The sequence below is a fragment of the Aptenodytes patagonicus genome, chromosome 7 (genome assembly GCF_965638725.1).
Source record: "Aptenodytes patagonicus chromosome 7, bAptPat1.pri.cur, whole genome shotgun sequence".
In the NCBI taxonomy this organism is placed as follows: Eukaryota; Metazoa; Chordata; class Aves; order Sphenisciformes; family Spheniscidae; genus Aptenodytes; species Aptenodytes patagonicus.
This window is the reverse complement of record NC_134955.1, coordinates 46,017,430-46,036,727: the sequence shown is the minus strand read 5'-3', so window position 1 is coordinate 46,036,727 and position 19,298 is coordinate 46,017,430. Positions and strand designations below refer to the sequence as shown.

At 41.7% G+C, this 19,298-nt stretch overlaps 2 protein-coding genes across 2 annotated transcripts; one reads left to right on the top strand and one right to left on the bottom strand.

The window, feature by feature from the left end:
* The first annotated feature begins 1,015 nt into the window (after nucleotides 1-1,015).
* On the top strand, nucleotides 1,016-6,203 carry TRAPPC6B (trafficking protein particle complex subunit 6B). Its single transcript, XM_076345070.1, has 6 exons — nucleotides 1,016-1,174; nucleotides 1,254-1,321; nucleotides 2,503-2,620; nucleotides 4,116-4,199; nucleotides 5,256-5,349; nucleotides 6,021-6,203. Exons 1-6 carry the CDS (start codon nucleotides 1,094-1,096, stop codon nucleotides 6,050-6,052), a joined length of 477 nt encoding a protein of 158 aa, XP_076201185.1. The 5' UTR covers nucleotides 1,016-1,093; the 3' UTR covers nucleotides 6,053-6,203.
* A 2,284-nt stretch (nucleotides 6,204-8,487) lies between these two features.
* Nucleotides 8,488-17,942, bottom strand: GEMIN2 (gem nuclear organelle associated protein 2). The gene is made up of 10 exons (XM_076345069.1): nucleotides 17,768-17,942; nucleotides 16,993-17,077; nucleotides 14,455-14,544; nucleotides 12,750-12,809; nucleotides 12,474-12,584; nucleotides 11,830-11,874; nucleotides 11,009-11,077; nucleotides 9,563-9,673; nucleotides 9,284-9,342; nucleotides 8,488-8,953 (listed from the first exon to the last, which is right to left on the bottom strand). Exons 1-10 carry the CDS (start codon nucleotides 17,887-17,889, stop codon nucleotides 8,914-8,916), a joined length of 792 nt encoding a protein of 263 aa, XP_076201184.1. The 5' UTR covers nucleotides 17,890-17,942; the 3' UTR covers nucleotides 8,488-8,913.
* Between the last annotated feature and the right edge of the window lie 1,356 nt (nucleotides 17,943-19,298).

The following is a 19,298-nucleotide window of genomic DNA, read 5'->3' as shown; positions in this document are numbered from 1 at the left end:
GACATCGCTCAGAGCTAACGAGAACTCATACGCCAATTTCCCGCAGCCCAATCAGAAAGCCACTTCGAGGACGTGTTATCCCCACCCACCTAGGACACATCCTACTTTCCCACTCTCCGTGGGGCCGACGAGCCAGCACGCAGGCGGCTCGGGCGGGGGCCAATCACCGCTCCACTACAGAGGCCGCCGCGCCCGGCGAGCCAATAGGCGGGGACGTTACTGAGGGCTGGCGCGCTGCCCGGTGGCGCGCGGACCGGGGGGCGGCGGCGGCCGCCTATACGGGCGGCCCCGCGCGGGGGGGCGGTGCGGGGTCCGCGCCTGCCCTCACGCCTCCCGCCCGTCACCCGAAGCTTCGTGGCTTGGGCTTCGCCAGCTGGCTCTCCGTTAGGGGCTGTAAAACTCCGTTACTGGACGTTACTCCCGATGCCTGGGGTGGCGAGGGCTTTAACGGCGCTCCTCCCCGGCAGGCAGCCGGTGCCGTTTCTGTGGAGAGGCTGGGGTGAGCCCCCAGGCGCGGAGCCCGCTGCCCTTCCACAGCGGCAGGAAACGGAAGGCGAATGAACGAGTGACGGTCTGAAGGCAATACAGAACCCATGACTCCCCCCCTCCCCGCCCCATTTCAACCCCCAGCAGTGAGGCGGGCGGGGGGCAGCTCCGCAGGGAAGAGGCGCGTTTGCCCCCCAGCTCCACCCCCCCCTCCCCCGCACGGCACTCGCTTGGGTAGCCCCGGTTCGTGCCGCCGCCCGAGGCAGCGGGCTCTGGAAAGCGATAACGTAAAAGGCCCTTTCCTGCCTCAGGAGAGGCTTTGGCCGGCGCCAGCCAGCCGCGGGAGGCCTTCCCCCAGGCGGCGGCGGGCGGGAACGCCGAGCGGTTCCCCGACGGGGAGAACCAGCCAGGCCGCCGCTGCCGGGCCGCTCCGCCTCGGTCGGGAGCATCTGAGGCTGACGGGGCCCGGCCGCGCCGCGCGCCCTCGCCCTCGTCCCAGGCGGAAGGGGCGGTGCGGCGGCGGCGGGCCCCGGCGGCAGCTGGCCGTTGCCGCGGCGCCGGCCGGGGGTGAGGGCGAGGCGGCGGGGAGCCCCGCTGCGGAGCGGAGATGGCGGACGAGGCGCTCTTCTTGCTGCTGCACAACGAGATGGTGGCGGGGCTGTACCGCGCCGCCGAGCAGGGCGAAGGGGTGAGTGGGGCCGGGGCCGCCCTGGGGGCCGCCCGGCAGCGGCCGGGGTAAAGCGGCGGCGGCGCCTTGTGTCTTGCAGGAGAACGGCCGTTGCACCACCAAGCTGGAGAGTATGGGCTTCCGCGTCGGGCAGGGGCTGATCGAAAGGTGAGTCCCTGCCGCTGCTGTCGCCTCGCAGCTCCCTGCTCCCGGGGCCGGCGGGCCTTGCTCGTCTTCGGGGTTTTCCCCTGCGTCTGCCTGGCGAGGGCCCAACGCCCCCTCCTTCCCGGCCTGCTGGGGCCAGGAGCGGTCGCCCGCTCGGTGGGTGGAAAGCTGCTCGCTGCTTTGGGTGGACGGAGGGTTGTGCTGCCGATGTGTTCCTTTTACTGTACGTTCTGGCATCCTGTCTTTTGGCATCTCATTCTTGCGGGGACCTGTGTTTGAATACCACAGGACAGTTTTGGAGTGTGTATTTTCCCAGTGCTTTCCGTCATGAAAACTGAGTCAGGGTATACGGTGACTTTTAATACTTATAGTCCTTTCTAATTGCACTTTTTGTAGACCTACTTTTGCATGTTTCCTACTTCTGGTACGTTTTGTGATTTTCTTCTCTTTTTAATTTCTTTCTTAAACATAATTTTATGATTGGCTACTCTATTTCGTTTTTCTAAAGCACTCGTAGTCCTTGGAACTTTGCGTCCGAGCGCGTTGCCTCCTTGTTTCCCCAGGCCATTTGGGGATGCACAATGACTTGCTGCACATCCAACTTCAGCGCCCTCGTTCTGAGGTCGCGTGGAGGCTCTCCAGCTTCTGAAGCCATGCTTTCGTTGAACAAAGTGGTGCTTTAGTGCCAGATAAAGACCCTCAAGGAGGATAAAGGGAGAGAATTCTGAAATAAGCAAGAGAGGTCCTTTTTTGGGAAACGGGAACGAGTTTTACATGTTTGTTCCTATGTGTTAGTACTTTTTTTGCTTATTTGAAGGACTCCTTCCAAGCAGTAGTATAGGTGTGAGCTTTTTGTTTATCTTCTATTTAGACATTTAGTTGAAGATAAAACTGATCTGGTGCTTTGCATCTTTCTGTACTTCAGCTGTCTTTAATAACCATATAATTAAAACCATTTATTCTGCTGTCATGTTGCAGGTATTAAGATAACGCTGTGTTGCTCTTAAGTTAAAATACTTGATGAATGCACAGTGATGCTAGAATGATACTGTACAATAGTTGGAAAGCTAATTTCTATAACAGCTTCAAAAATAATGTTGAATAGTACCATTTTTTTGTATTTTCTTTTTCTGTTTAATCGGTCAAGTTGTGCATTATTGATATATTTCTTATTTATCTCTTAGGTTTACAAAAGATACTGCCAGGTTCAAGGATGAATTAGATATTATGAAGTTCATTTGCAAAGATTTTTGGACAACTGTATTCAAAAAACAAATAGATAACCTAAGGACTAATCATCAGGTACTAATGCTGTAGAATATTTAACTTACAAAATCAGTAACAGTTTTGAGTTACTAGCGCATTTTTTGTTTTTCTTGGTCTAGAATTAATTACCTGATAAGAAACCCAAAATGTTCTTTATTTGTTTTGTTTAAAAAGCAGGTTTTTAAGGTTCATGTTAGCATGTAGCTTCAGAATACAATTTAATAATTGCTTGTGATGTCTTTATTGCCACCCTATTTGAAAAGATTAAATGCTTTGAATTTCATATGCACTGTTGCAGAGTTACAAACTGACAGGACAGTAACGGTTACAGTTGATTAACACTTAAACAGGAACTTTTTAATGTATGTCCCAATAAATTTTAGTAGAAAACTAGTGTGAGAAAGTGATATTGCTGTCTTAATGTCTATTTAAATAGAATGGCTGCCTTGAAGTAATTTTTTTATTTTTAAGGATATTTACAGTTTTCAGCAGTTGAGACACTTAATTGCACTCTACTTGTATAAGTATACTTGTATAAGAAACAGCTGAAAAACTTCCCAGGTTTGCATGTTGGTGACACTGCGTTGTATCTATGTCCTTTCCTATATCAACAGCCACAGTTCTTAAAGCAAGATCAAAATAATTTAAGGAGTCATTTTACTAGAGTAAAAAAATCTTTTTCCTTTTGAATGACTCTGTTTTCTTATGGCCATTTTCCTGTTGTATCAAAGTAGGAGCAAGAGAATTTGTACAAGGATTGTGCCAAATAAAATAGGTTTTATTTTTCAGTGAGCTGTTTATCAAGTAACAACTTAACAGATAATAATTACCTTCGAAATCTGTTTTTGAATTCAAAGAAAGCTGCAGTATTGAGCTTAGGTCTCAATTGTATATGCAGCCTTAATTTAATTTCAAGGGTTATGAAGTTCCAAAGTAGCACAGTCATTAGCAAAGAAATTAACATGACAAGGGTAGATTAAGCTATACTGTGTTCATACTTAATTTATTAAAATGCATATTGTGGCACAAAATTGTAATGTAGAAAACACTAGACTTTTAATTTGATCATCTGCTGGGTATTGTTACCTGTATTGCTGTTAAAGAAGATAATTCTCACTGAATTTGAGAATAAGAATAGTGAATTGCATACCAAATGAAGATTAAGATTTGAATGTAAAAGTCAGCATGCATTTGATATATTAACAAAGACCTTCTAATATGGAACTATTGTTTCTGAGCACTGGGAGGACTCTTCCAAGAAGAAAGTAAATAAACATTTTTTAGGGTTAACTGATCATACTATTATCTAGGGGGTTTGTTGTAAACTCACAATTAAGTATCTTTTGTTTTGATATTTCACATAAGCAAATAATACAGTTTAAACTTAAATCACATATGCTTTAGTCTAAAATTTCATTTTTCAACCTGAACATTTGTATTGTATCTACAAATTAAATCCCTTCACATAAAACGTTGATTACATGCTACTGCATATTCAACTAAAAAAATTTCTTTTTTTTCTTTTAAACAGGGTATTTATGTCCTTCAAGACAATAAATTTCGTCTCTTGACACAAATGTCTGCAGGAAAGCAGTATTTAGAACATGCACCAAAGGTACCCTTCAGTTTTATCCTTGGGATCTACCAGTTTGATTTGAATTATCTTGATCTATTAATAGTAACTTTAAATTTTGTAATTGAATGGATACAAACTGTTCAAAAGGGCAGCTAAAGTTCAGTCTTCAAAACCTGTACTTTTTAGAAATGCACCTTGTTTCAAAACAGTGGATTTGATTTATGGTTCAAGAAATGGTCGTAGTTGTCGTGAAACTTGCTGTTGTCATGTTTGAGTTACTTGATGGTAGGAGCCGGTCTGCCACTACCACACAAATTCTTTCTTTCTCTTTGAAAAGCATGTGCTTTCAGAAGCTTTTTTAAAATTTCCAAAACATATTTGGAAGATGCTATTTGTTACCTAGAACAAGCTTCTGGGATTATATGAACATTCAGAAAGATCTTCCACCAATTAAAAATAGTTTTGAGTGTAGGTGCTGAGTTAGGGTAATAGTTTAGGTAAGTAAAATCAGTGCCTCTGCAGAGCCTCTTATAAAGCACTTTGGTTCAGGTGGATGTAAGAAATGGGGCATTCAGTTCCATTTTTGGTTTCTTAATTCTTGATCTTCTTAGTCATCGCAGTTGCAGACTACTGTCCTTGTGATTTTTTTTTTTTTGGTGTTTGGTGAGATGTTTCTTCTGTTTTGCAACATATATTCTAAATATCTGCAGGCCCTTGTATTCTAAGGTGCGGCCTGTGCAAGAATGCTGTCTTGGACTGTTTCTCCTTCATTGACTTTTAATACCAGTTGCTAATTTCAGCCAAGTCTTGGGAATAATTGTTTTAAGGATATTAAGTTCCTACAGGTTTAATGAAAATAGAAACAAGTGACTCAAGATAGTGCCTCTAACGAGAAATCTGTATTGTGAGCTCCGCTGTACCAAATACTGGAGCTTTCATCTATTGGAGATATGACAAAGTCTCTCAAGCACGCTAACAAAACCTCCATAGTTTTATATTGTCCAAGTGTTAAGTCTTGTTCTTGAGTACTTAGTTTCAATCTTTAGCAACAAGCTTCACCCTTGACGCTTATTTAAAGTGCAACTTTATATTTAGTATTTAGCATTTACCTGTGGACTAATCAGAGGAGGCCTATCGAATTTGGGAATAAAGAGTATTGTAACAGCTGAAGTTTCATCAATGCCTGCATGTAAGTAGTTCTTGGAGTATTCAATTATTAGCTCACTTGGTAACTTTCCTTACTGACTTCATCACTGTAGAAGCATTTATCAAGGTGGAATTAGTCTTAAGCTGCTGAGCCATAGGAGCCGGTACGAACTTCAGGATATGGCTTGTCACTAAATGCTTTAGTGTTTAGAAAATACTGACAGAGGGTGAACCTCCATGATACTGAGTGGAAAGCAAAACTAAAAAGTTGTATTTACATTTGGAAGCATCAAATGCATAAGGATGTACGTCCAGAATGCTATTTGAACGAGCGAAGATAAAACCAACTAGATACATGCTCTTTCTCTACAGAAGTCATTAAAGTTAGTAAGTGAAGTCCATTGTAACTACCCAAGCTGCTTAAGGGGGATTTAAAAATTTCCACAGACTTTGCACAAATCTTAAATTTAGCTGACAAAACTGTTGTGATGTGGGTCATGGATCAACTTAAAGAAAAAAAGAAAAGAAAGGAAAAACTGTTCAGCTGGAGTTAAATTTAAATGCTAAATTTAAATAATGGCTAGATTTTTCACAAACTGTAAGATTGAAATGTTCCTTACTATTTCTTTTAACAAAACGATTACAAGAAAATAATTACTTGGAAAAATAACTCTAATGGTGATACTTTGATCTGACTTTGCTTTTTCTTTGCAGGTAAATTTCAGGTGATGATACAGAAGATGTAGAGCACATTCAAATCTGGGTATCTACCTTAAAAATCCTTTGTGTGTGGATTCAGTATCTTGGTTCAGCTTTGTATGTAGCTTGTAAATTATAGCAGTGTGCAGCACAATTCCAAAATATATAATAAATGTTCATCAAAATAACTTAACACTATCCTTGTATCTTGGTATGAAATTTATTCTATACCAAGGTATTAACGTCCACATGGTAAAAACTGTCTACTCAAAAGTTTTCAGCGAAATATTTCAATTACCGAAACAGCACATATGGAAGACCAGAGGCACGTTTTGAGACCAGAGTAAAAGCCTGACCAAGACTAAATTGGGGTAAGAAACTAACGTGTTTTGTGTTACCTAACATGAATGGCCAACTGCTGCCTTTCCCTGTTCACTCTGAACTGTGAGACAGCAATTGCTTTTATTCTGAGGAAGCCATTAGCACGTGAACCAACAGCCTTCATTAATGGTGTTCGGTGGAGGCTTAGTTCCTCTGTAGGAATGCTATGGGGCAGTAGAAAAGAGAACTTATTTCTATATGGTTAAACAGTTTCTCCTAGCTCCCTAAAATTAGCAGCTGTTTTTTGTGTCAGAATAATTGTACAGCTAAGGTCATCTATACTGGTGAAAGAAGGAAATTTGTTTTAGCTTGTGCATAAACTCCATATTAATGTAATTGTTTTTAATTGCTAGCTACAACTCACTTCTGTAATGAGTGTGTGCAGGAAGATGATTAGGCCTGCAAGAAGCTATAAAGACATCACCAAGACTCTTTGAGGACATTGGGGTTTGCTAGATACTACTTGTTACAAGATTTGCATAACAATACATATCTTGCTGTAGGTAAGCATGAAAACATCTTGTTAAAACTTTTAATGAATTTTGGTGTAAGACTCTTCTGTTGTCAGGTTCAGGCCTTATACTTTCAAATGAATCACGATAGAAACTTACGGTGTTTATTCAGAAGTGTGAGAATGCCTTGTGATAGCGATTACTTTGAGACCAGTAAATAACAGGCTAACTAGAAAAGCTAACATGTTAAAATAGCATCTTTGATTGTTATAACTACCTTCTGTGTTGGGAGAAGTGTATGTTGTCTAGCTGTATGGTGGGCAAGAACAGTGGAAGCTATTCTTCCCTAAGCTCTAGGGAAGGTCTGAAGTTTGTAATGGATTGAGCCTTTTCTAGATAGCTGTTACAAGCTGGCAAGCTATGGATTATAAATGTGATAACCAGGGGTTTATTATACTTGAGCTTAAGATGTGACCAAATTCTGATCTTTTCAGGTACTGTGAATGCTAGTTCAGATTAGTTGTAGCTGAGTAACTTGACGGTTCGAGGAAACATCTAAAGCAGAACTTAAACTAGCAGAATGCTGTCCCACTGTTTATAGAACTAGCAAAGATGAAAGTAACTACAGTAGTATGGTACTCGCTGGGGATCAGCTGTTTGACTGATTGAAAATGCTGGGTTCTTATACTGGTAGTTTAGAGGAAGGCTGTGGTTGTTGTTCACCTTTATAACTCAGATTTGTTTGAAATTTTAGGGCTAGAGAATTAGTTAACTAGTATTCTTGCATTTCATGGGTTCTTCAGTTGCCAACTCATCCTACTTTCAACATGCTGAAAATGTTACTAAAGAGACTAGAAGTAACTTGCACTGTATGTCTAATACACACTTCAATGTCATCACACTTTAGGCATCTGCAGTGTGGTAGACATTCAGTATCAGCATACACAGAATCATCGTTCCTCGCATCTCCAGAATTAAAACTCTAGCATTTATTGTAATTCGCTTTGATTTTTTCACTTGATAGTTAAGACTACCATTCCAGATGCAAAAGTGCCAATCATTCAGAGACATATTAAAGGCTTATCAGTAACTGGTTCTGGTTAATGATTATTTTTAATAGCAAGGGGAGGGACTTAAATTCTACAATATACAGAAAGCAGATGTCAGCTAATACTGTCTGTCAATTTGCTGCTATCAGCAGAATTCATAGTTCCTTTAACATGGGGTTTTAATTGTTGAAGATAATTAGAACCAGAGGGAGTCATGTATGTACCAAGCAGATGCTGATACTCTTGGTGAAGCACTCCACATTAAATATATAAATAGGCGAGCTAATATACTTGTCAAGATACCATACAGAAAATAAATTTGTTTGTTCTTATTAATAAATGCTTCTATTAAAAGCATTGAATACAGCTGTGTAATTTTCACTGGTTTCTGCAACTGTTTACGAAAAATAGTATTACTACTCAGGAAGTAGTAATGTTTATGTTTTACTAAAATAATTGTTTCAGTAACTTACTGGCTATAGTTGAACTGCTTAGCAGTGCTTAAGCTCAGGAACCAAAGCTTGAAAAAACACATTCAGTCCTAGATGTGTATAGTAAGGCTGCTGTTAAATAGTATGAAGAATGAGAAAAGCCACGATATTTAAGAACACTCTTTTAAATGCTTCAGTTTTACTAAAAAAGCCCTCAATAGGTGTGTGTTAGATAAAGAACAATCACTTGTAATGTAACCTCAGACTTCAGCTAATAGCAGTGTCCACAGGATTACTCAGATGGTAGAAATTTCTAACCAAGAATGTAGTTTACAGAGACAGTAGCTTAAGAGATGATGCTAGACACTTCATTGACCATTTTACGATGATGGTGATGATGATACTGGAGACATTGACAATCTCTTGCTAAAGCTCAGCTTAAGTTATTCATAGCTGTCCCAAATGCATTATCATGAGGGTGTTCTGAAGGCGTTGTATAGTACTTCAGGTCTGAAAAGTGCAGTGTCTTGCTGTTAACTCTGATAATGCTGTTTGTACTATGGCAACACAAGATACTTGATATCCTCAAAACAGTCTAGGAAGGCTCATCAGCTAAGTCACGCTGATCGAAGTACCTAGTAGAGAGAAGTGGAATACAGTAAGAAACCTCTAATGCAACATACTTCTTACTTTGCTCTGAGTTGTTAGACCCCTTGCTTTCTAGCTCTTCTTTTAGTGTTTCTATCATAATTATAGCTTTGCAGTTCAGGGAACTCATCTGAGGAAACCAATAAGCTTACTTTACTCTTAGGTTTATCTTAAGTCCTTTTAGCTAAGTATATTTGCTACACGGGTCCAGGGTACTTTAATTGACTTCCACTTTAAAAGAATCTAGGTTAGGATAAGAATAATCACACATTTATTCTGGACATACTTTACTGTTTTAGGTACGTAAGTTGCATTACCTGCTAACTAAGCAGATTATCAAGTTCAGAGCTGATATTTGTTCTTCGTTCTTGTTCTCCTGAAAGAGAAATAAGTATTAGAACAGTTTTTTTTTGTTACCTGTGTCAAATAGAGAAGCTGTTACATGCCATGTTACGTGCTTGTAGTCTTCCCTTCATTCTCAAGCAAACTTAGGACATGAAAAATTACTTACCAAGACTTCAAGAACTGCAAAATCATCCTCCTAATAATTTGCTAAGTTCAGCAAGTCCTTTGCGCAATGTTATATTAAATCTTACCTCTAGTACTCTGACTTCTGAGCATCGTCTTGCCAGCTGTCGAATAAGGGAGTGAGCCTCAGGTAGCAAAGGTTTTTCAAGGCATGCCAACAGTGCATAAAGCCATCTACCCTGTATGGATTCAAATACGAAAGTCTTAATTATGAGCATTTCCTTGAAGTTTCATGCAGCTCTTGTTATATAGAGCAGGTCTGGAGCGTAGGTTTCAAAACAAAATTGCATTTAAGTGCTGCTGCCAGAATGGAAAAGTCTGAAAGCCAAATTAGACACTACACAGTAGAATTTTGTGCCTCTAGATAAGCTTCTTGTGAGCAGTACTCCTGGATTTCCTGATATTTTTTGGAATACTGGCCAAGATATAAATTAATACAGTTTACACTATTAAAAGTCTGGGGGAAGGATTATTTTAGTAATATCTAAAGACTATTACTTAGCTATTAATTTTTCACTTCACAAACTGTGGAAAAACATTCCTGAAGAGTGAAATGTATCAAGTCAGATGTTTGTGGAATTAATGCTGTTAGATCAGCTTTAAGATTTGCACCACTGTGAAAACATGTCCTTCGCATTTTACTTCACTGAATTCTACTGCATTCTTACAAACGTAGCTTCTGCTACCAGTCTAACTACTTAAGTTAATTACAGTGTCTAGTGGCTTTCGTTATGGGAATAAACTAAAAGTCAACGTGCACGTTCTCTGCAGCATATTGGTTAAAAAGAAAACAGTCCTACAGAAAAGGACAGAACATGAAAGGCCTTTAGTGACTCAAAAATAGTGAAACTGTGTTTAGTATTATGGAAGTAATTTTTCATTATTCTTTTGCTTTGTGGTACTGAATGAGGTGAGATGCATCCACCAAGGTCTTTTGTAGATACGATGCCATTATGTAGTCGATCTAGTTGTGGCCAAACTCCATGCTAATGTACCCTGTCAATCAGAATTTCTTATTAGGTTTGATTTGTCACCACACTAATGCAGCTAAGCTTTCTGGTCTGTGCTGCACGTGGAAAGATTAAATGTATCTTTGCCAGTACACTGTCATGCATCTCCAAACTAAAACAGAGGTGTCAGTAAATACAGTGCGCAGCACCCTGACAGCTTAAACTGGTCAGAACCAAAGCTCCTGCAGTCTGACCCTCTTCTCTCCCCAGCGCTGATACTCATCTAACCTTGTGGTTTAAGTTAGTGTGGGGAGCAATAAAAAGGGGAGGGGGTTTTGGCAGTACTTGATAGATCTGTATGTGTTATGTTTTGTAATTAGCCTTCCAAAAAATTCTGTGAATACTCATTTTAGTATCTAATTAAGAAAGTTTTGAAAGTAACAATATGATACATACATCTAGAGAACTCTTTAGAAACCAAAATAACTTCATAGAAAACTATGAACAATTTATCCCTTGTTTAATGCATTCATGCGCAAGTAGTTAGAATAAATTAAAAATTACCAGTTCTGGAGTAAATTTTTTCTCTCCAAACCAGCTTATCAGGTATTCTAAGACACTGGTTACTGTTGCCTTGAAAAGAGGAACAGAAAGAGACAATACAATACCTGCAATGTTTTGTTTTGCTGTCCTTCTGCCTGAAGGATTATATTATATAAAAAGCATTGTGATTTTTTTTTTAAATATACACATTATGTATTTATACTCCATTGTGATACTATATGGTATTTAATCCAGGTTGAAGTTACATAGAAGGGTAAAGTAAATGTTAAAGCACCAGTTCCTGGAAAGAACTTTATATAAAATGAAGTAATTCTCTGTCTTAACAGAAAGTTACGGATAAGTAGCTACAGATTAGGAAAGAGGTGTCACACTGACTGGTTGTTTCTGTATAAAGGTGACTAGTGGGAAACATAGTAGCAAAGGAAAGGTAAGTGTGATTCTCCTATCCTTGCAATGTACCTAAGAGTTCACAATCAAGTTGAAGGACTGCACTTAAAACACTAAATAAGAAATCTTAAAACACTGTCAAGCACCTAATGGGGCATTCAGCAAAAATTCAAACATTAAATGTTTTATAGAGAAATTACAAAGACAAAATACTCTTAAAACTAGTCATGATAAATGTTCACTAGTGAAGTTGTTTGTAGCTAAAGGTGAGATAACGATTACGTGTTTTCCTTGTAAGTGTACAAGCAATAGCAGTCGTAATGAACAATTGCCTACTCTAGCACAGAAAAATAGGTAAGACTTCTGCAACAGATAGAATATGAGAAATAATGATTTATGCAATGTCACTATGTGATTCTAAGAGGTAGGCTTACCTGATTCATTCTGCTTACGATACTTAGCAAAGGGGGAAAGCCCACCTGAAAAAAAATCAAGTTGGAAAGTGCAGACATTATGATAAACATTTTTGTTCTAATTTAGAACATGCTAACATTTTAATGTGATGCTCAGACATTTGTAGTGATTCGAAAGTCTGTTCTGAGCTTTGAAATCTATTAAAAAAAAAATCTTCAAGCAAGTTCAAGATAAGGTCCTGTCAAATTTGGTGTCAAAGAACCTTGCTTTTACTGTTACTTGTTAAAGTTTTGTTTTTTCAAAATGATGCACTGAAGGGCATGTTTGTAGGATAGCATGTATGAGGAGAGGAACCACGTACGACCATTCAACAAAACACTAAAGCAGACTATGCAGAAAGCTTTCTGTTCAGTTCAGCGAGCAACAAAGTAGCGTGCTTTAGCTGATAACAGATGAAGGAACTCCTCAACTTTTTGACTGAAGGGATAGACTCGTTCTCTGCTTCACTCAGTTTCCACTTAAAAGGGAAAAAAAATGGGACTTTCTAGGCTCACCAGAGAGCCTACTTCATATTTAGCACAAAGTGGTAATAAACAGTAGGATTGTTTCTGGCAGTTATTCTTGAAAATAGCAGCTGAAAATGAAATATAAGACCTATACTCACCTTTATGTAATCAATTCCTAGACTTTCATTATCAGATAGTGCATCTACTTCTGAGTATACTCTTTCACCCAGGCAGAACTTCTTCCAGCCTTCTTCATCCTCTGATTTTGGCTGAAGTAAATAAAAATAAATGAAAACTGAAATATTGCTATCTTGAAGATACTGAAGAAAAGACTTGATAACATGCGCAAGTTGTTGCATTAAACTGTAAAGCGAGATTAATCACGGATTTAATGACTGGAAAAAAACCACAGCACTGTTATGAATTCTACTCACCATAGTAACATTGCTGTCCAAATGTTGTGACCGCCAGTGACTTCTGTGCTTGTTCAGGCTCTGAGTAATTAAAACAAAGCCAAATCACAGTTTAACTTTGCAGTTATTTTATCCTAGCCATAATTGCTAGGATATTGCTTCATTATTCTTAAAATGTATAAAAAGTATATATTATGATGTTCTATAAATCAGTAGAGGCGTAACTGGCTAAGTATTTCCCATGCCTCTGAGTAGAAATGTAACCAAGTTGTTCATGCTGGGTTTTTGGAAGTAATGTTAAAGCTGAAGGAATTTTAAATTCTACTACATAAAGTTAAGTTGAGGTAGTAAGCTGTAATAGTCTTCTAGACTTTTCTTGGTATAACAAGCTTAAGCAAGAAAAATTTGGCTTTATGTGTGCTTTTGGACTAAATCAATATCCTGTTTCCAACAGTGGTCTGTATCTGTAGCCGATGTCTACAGAACTGTTAGAAAGAAGGCAAGCGAGCTTTCCTGGTGTATTTCTTCTACCTGACAGGGATGCCATATAAGACAAATTGGCCTGCTTGACAGTTTCCTGTACAGAGGTGTAAACTTTTTGTAACAGAAGAAACTTTTCCCCCAATCCAATTGTTATTGTAGCAGTAAAAATGACCACTAAAAACACTAAGTAACGGTAGCTGATGCATAGTGTTTGAATAACTGACTTCTGATGCTCTTTTTTCTCTTAAATATTTTTTAGGATATTCTCATCCTTCACAGTGTTAATTCTGGCACAGATGAGAGGACAATTGATTTGTGTATAAAATAAATATCTGTCCAGTGAATATGCCTTTAGAAGTCAGTTTCCTTAGTTGTACTAAAACCTTAGATTATGCATAATATACAGTATGCAATGTGATACCTCCACTGATTTACCTCCCTGAAAAAACAGGGTAAATGAGCTCATGCGAAGTTCAGTGCTACAGCAGCTTCAGTGCAGTTGGTTTTACTTCAGTTACTTGAGGTATTCCTACAATGCAGTATTAATGCATTGTAAACATGCCTTCTGCAGTACTGGAGTCATAAATGATCTCTACATTTTTACTATGTTTTGTATTTCGCCCTGTTTGGACTGTGGATAGAGAGAGAGAGAGACAGACTGCTCAATTCTCCATTTTTGTTCTGTTATTTAAGAGCAGGGTGCAAATGCAGTAGGAAAGATTTAAGTTTGTGCTAACATTACAACTTTACAAATACATTTTACCAAATCAGTATTTCTCCTCATAATGGGTGCCACCACTGTCAACAATATCCTAAATGGACAGCGTGTTCTACGTACATGAATCTCCTGGTGGGTTAGAATCCACTTGTTTTTCAGTTAATGTTGAGTTCTGCAGAACATTCCTGCTAGCGCTAGGTTTTAATATAACTGCATAATGTCATAGGGATTTTTGTCCTCCCTCAGCTACTCTCTATCATTTAATCTAAATACCGACACATATTTTTGCTGAAGTTGAAGTAGAATATTTTTTTTTAAACATGGCTCTCAAGAGTTTTATCAGAGGTTTAAACGCCACACAGTATATACTCAATTCTTTTTCAAGAACTTAAAACATTTGTCTACAAACATCTGTCCTACCATAAAGTCATAACATTTCTATACTAGATATAAAGTTGTCCCCTGTAAAGCACAGATGTGTTCTAGCTAGACAGTGCAAGTCCTCTCACACACACCATTTTGTACCTGACGAACGGCTGAGAAATTGGCCACTTGCTGCTGCTGCCACTTTAGCGTTGGAGAGTATCCTTCAGGAGCAGGCTGACATCTAGAAATCTAAGAAAACACTGGCAATAATTATAATATAAAGAAAGGTTTATGAGACGAATCCTTAAGAACAAGAGAATCAGTAAATGTTTACTATCAGGTAAACAATATCCTTTAAATCTTCATTTAAGAAAGGTAATTTCATGACCACATCCAAGACTGACTTAACAGTTGGTTTAGACAAAATTTCTTCTGTTTGACTCTTCTCATATGCAAATAAGAAGGAAAACTAAGTATTTAAAATATATTGTCAAAGAATTATTTAGGGTCTTTTTACCAATTGTTCTGCCCTAATTTCCCTGTTTATAAAAAGCAGGGTGTTGTTTCCTTATCTTGGACAGATGCTATGATTCTTAGGCGTCCCACTTGCCAAGATAGTAAGTTGAGGAAGACAGAAGACCACAAAAATATCTTTTAGGAAATTAACCCTGACAGTTAAGTAGATATAACCTCTTTAAAGATTAGCATGAAAGAGTTACTAAAAAAATTAGTACATTATACAGATGTTTAAGAATGCCACTACAAAGAGATGAGACAGCCAGCATGGCTTCACCAAGGGCAAGTCCTGCCTGACTAATGTAGTGGCCTTCTGTGATGGAGTGACTACATCAGTGGACATGGGAAGGGCTACAACTGTCATCTATCTGGACCTCTGTAAGGCCTTTGACACGGTCCCCCACAACATCCTTCTCTCTAAACTGGAGAGGTATGGATTTGATGGGTGTACTGTCCGGTGGGTGAGGAATTGGTTAGATGGTCACATCCAGAGGGTGGTGGTCAACAGCTCAATGTCCAGATGGAGATTAGGGACAAGTGGCGTCCCTCAGGGGTCCGTATTGGGACCGGTACTGTTTAATATCTTCATCAATGACATAGGCAGTGGGATCGAGGGCACCCTCAGCGAGTTTGCAGATGACATCAAGCTGAGTGGTGTGGTCGACACGCCAGAGGGACGGGATGCCTTCCAGAGGGACCTGGACAAGCTTGAGAAGTGGGCCTGTGTGAACCTCATGAGGTTCAACAAGGCCAAGTGCAAGGTCCTGCGCCTGGGTTGGGGCAACCCCTGGTATCAATATGGGCTGGGGGATGAAGGGATTGAGAGCAGCCCCTGGGGAGAAGGACTTGGGGGTGCTGGTGGATGAAAAGCTGGACATGAGCCAGCAATGTGCACTCGCAGCCCAGAAGGCCAATCGTATCCTGGGCTGCATCAAAAGAAGTGTGGCCAGCAGGTCAAGGGAGGTGATTCTGCCCCTCTACTCTGCTCTGGTGAGACCCCACCTGGAGTACTGCGTCCAGCTCTGGAGCCCTCAGCATAAGAAAGACACGGACCTGTTGGAGCGGGTCCAGAAGAGGGCCACAAAAATGATCAGGGGGGTGGAACACCTCTCCTATGAAGAAAGGCTGAGAGAGTTGGGGTTGTTCAGCCTAGAGAAGAGAAGGCTTTGGGGAGACCTTATTGCAGCCTATCAGTACTTAAAGGGGGCTTATAAAAAACATGGGGGCAGACTTTTTAGCAGGGCCTGTTGCGACAGGACAAGGGGGAATGGCTTTAAACTAAAGGGGGCTAGGTTTAGACTAGATATAAGTAAGAAATTGTTTACGCTGAGGGTGGTGAAACCCTGGCACAGGTTGCCCAGAGAGGTGGTGGCTGCCCCATCCCTGGAAACATTCAAGGTGAGGTTGGACGGGGCTCTGAGCCACCTGATCTAGTTGAAGATGTCCCTGCCCACGGCAGGGGGGGTTGGACTAGATGACCTTTAGAGGTCCCTTCCAACCCAAACTATTCTATGAAATGAAGAGAATGGTCACAGAAGTTACATGGTTGTATGTCAGTACCAGAAACTTTTCTTAAGCAATCTAGTAGCGACATTTCAGATTACACAGTTTTCATTAGAGAAAGGCAAACTTGGTCTCTTGAACTATTTGAAAGTAGATTAAAAACCAAGCTGGCAGGATAATGTGACAACAGAAAAATCTGCTTGGGCAGTGAGGAAAAACTCCGATAAAATATTTCACCAAAAAGAAAGAAGTGTTGCTAGAATTTAATCTAACTTTAGTAAAGCTTAGCTGCACTTACTACCCTTACCCTAGATATATATTTAAACCTAAATATAGATACGGAGATACCCTTCTTCTAAAATTTATGCAGGTTTTATGATTAAGTATCTGTAAAATTTAATGCAACATTTGATTTTGTCAGACAGTAAAATAGTCTGCAGTGTATCAAACAGTATGGATATTATCAATTTAAATCAGTTATAAAGATTGCTGTTAGCCAGCAGCTAAACACGCATTTCTTCAAACGCATTTAATTCTGTAGATGCTTTTAAAATCCAGCAGTGCTATTTAGTTACGCCAGCCACTCCCCAAAATTAGTACAAACATTATGATCTTAACATCTTCCCCCTTAATTTCTTTTCCTCTCAAAACAAAACGCGTAAAAGCTCTCAAACTTACTGAAATGTTTACTGTCTGCTTCTTTCTCAATTTTTTGGGGTCTATTTGCGCCACAACCACATCTGGGCATCGAGCTGCTTCAATCCTACAAAATAAAATCAAGTGGCTACATTTTTTCCTTTTTGTAACAGGTGGTTATATGCCAGATGTCTCTGAAATACTGCACCTGCGGAAATCTTCAGGTACGTAAAGCGCTGACTACACCGGCAATTCTTACAGAAGGTTTGACTTGAGAGTTACCGATCAAGTAATTCTCAGTTTCTACACGACTGCTCTGGCCTCCTCGAAGCTTGCTTACATCCTAACTTGCCTGAAGCGCGGCAACGCTTCCCGCAGCGAGACCTCGGGAGGCCACCGCCGCTGGTACGGAGGGCCAAGAACTGGACCTCCATCTTTCTGTGGAAAATAGAGCAGCATCGGCCCTCAGAGCTGCGGATGGCTGCGGAGTAGCGAGCCCGCCGAGGCACACGCCGCGAAGCGCGGCGTGCAGCGGGCGTTACACAGCCCTAGAGAAGCAGCAGCCTCCCAGAAAGCGCATGGGTTTAGACCCGATGCGGGACGGGATCCCACCGCACCGGGTGCACTGGGGAAGCGGCCCTTCGGGCTGCGGCTGGCAGGTTAACGGTAGCACGACACAGCCGCCCTCCCGCACCCCAACGCGAAGCTCGGCCCGGGCAGCACCGTCGGCCGCGCCGCTCTCGCGGGGAGGTGACGGCGGCGGGTCCGGCCGGCCGCCCCGGCCCGCGGAGCTCGGCCCTTCCGCCCCGCCACTCACTGGACGCGCTTCAGATACTCCTGGGGCGTTCTGGGCGGCACCGTGGGGTCGAAGTCCTCGGCCAAGTCACAGTCATCCACGGGCAGCAGCCGCGGCATCAGCTCCTCCACGCCCGGCTCCATGGCCACACCGCCACCGCTACGGGCGCCCGCGCTCCGCTCCGCTCCGCCCCCCGGCGGCCGCGGCCGCCTGACCGGGCGCCGCTGGGGCCGGCCCGCCGCGACGCAGGCGCGCTGGGAGGCGGTGCGAGGCGCGGGCTGCTCTCGCGAGAGCGGCGGCGGTGAGCTGGGACGTGCGGACCCTCACGGCGGCGCGGGGAGGCCTTCTGCCTCCCCGGTAGCGGCGAGCGCGTCCTGGGGCACTCGGGATTAGTGCCACGAGGAGCGCGTCCTGGGAGCGATGCCATGACAAACACCTCAGGGCCTCCCGCCTCCTCCCGGTCCTTGCGCCCCGATAAGGGTGCGCTGGCGTTGCGCTCTGACGTGAAAGTGATACCGTGAACGCGCTGTGTGCTTGGGGCTGCGCCACCGGGCAACGCCAAGCCCTCGGCAGCGGCCCGCTCTGGAGGTTTTAGCTGCCCTGAAAACCCGGGGAGGGGAATAAAAGGAAATTTGGCCAAAGAGCAGTGCAGAAAGTGGTTGTGCCGATTTACTGCTCACCAAACTAGGCCTATTTCTGTGGTGAATGGGTGTAAACCTTTAATAACCATTTTTATTAGGCCCTGTGCCATTATTCTAATTACCACAGTTTTTGCAAGTGGTTCTTTAAAACTCATCCATTAGTATTTTCTATTCTGCCTGTGGACATCCAGTAATAATAGCTGTCCCTTCCTTGAAATGCTTTGAGATCTATGGTTGAAATCAGATACATAAAAGTTAATTGCTACAAATTTAAACAGTTCTCAATCTGGAAGGGTCAATGCTTGAGTTTTAATTTTGTTGCTGTATTGGTTTATCTAAATACATAATAATGTGGGAGTATCCACATACCAAATCAAAAGCAAAGTAGCATTAAGACAAAGGTGGTTGCTTCTCAGTTAAGGTGGAAAGCGGAAGGCTAATGCTGTAATCGTTCACATTGTGTATTATGAAATCCCTCATGCAAAATGTCAATCTGTGTGTTATTTTTCCTATTAGTCCTGCTGCGTGCAAAGTCAGTTTAGTGCTACCGACAGTCCCACCTAGTAGATCAGAGTAGCTCTAAATACTTCTGACATAAGTTCAAAAAAAGCAATGGTTTTTTTTCTGCAAGGCTGTATTTTAGCAGTTCTGAACAAACATCTACCCTAACTCCTCCTCTCCACTGGCTTTTGTTTGCTTTAAGGCGTTTCCAAAACCACCTATGTGTAACAGGGAGTTTTAATTCTGAAACCGGATCGAACGTCCTAGTTGAGTATGCAACAATTGCAGTCACCACTAGAAATAAAACCTGCTTAGCTAAAACTACAGTGATATCTCTGGAAAGGCTGACCAATGGTCAAGACAAAAGGTTTGGTGAGTCCAGCTGTAAAAAGTTCTCTTCTAAGACTTCG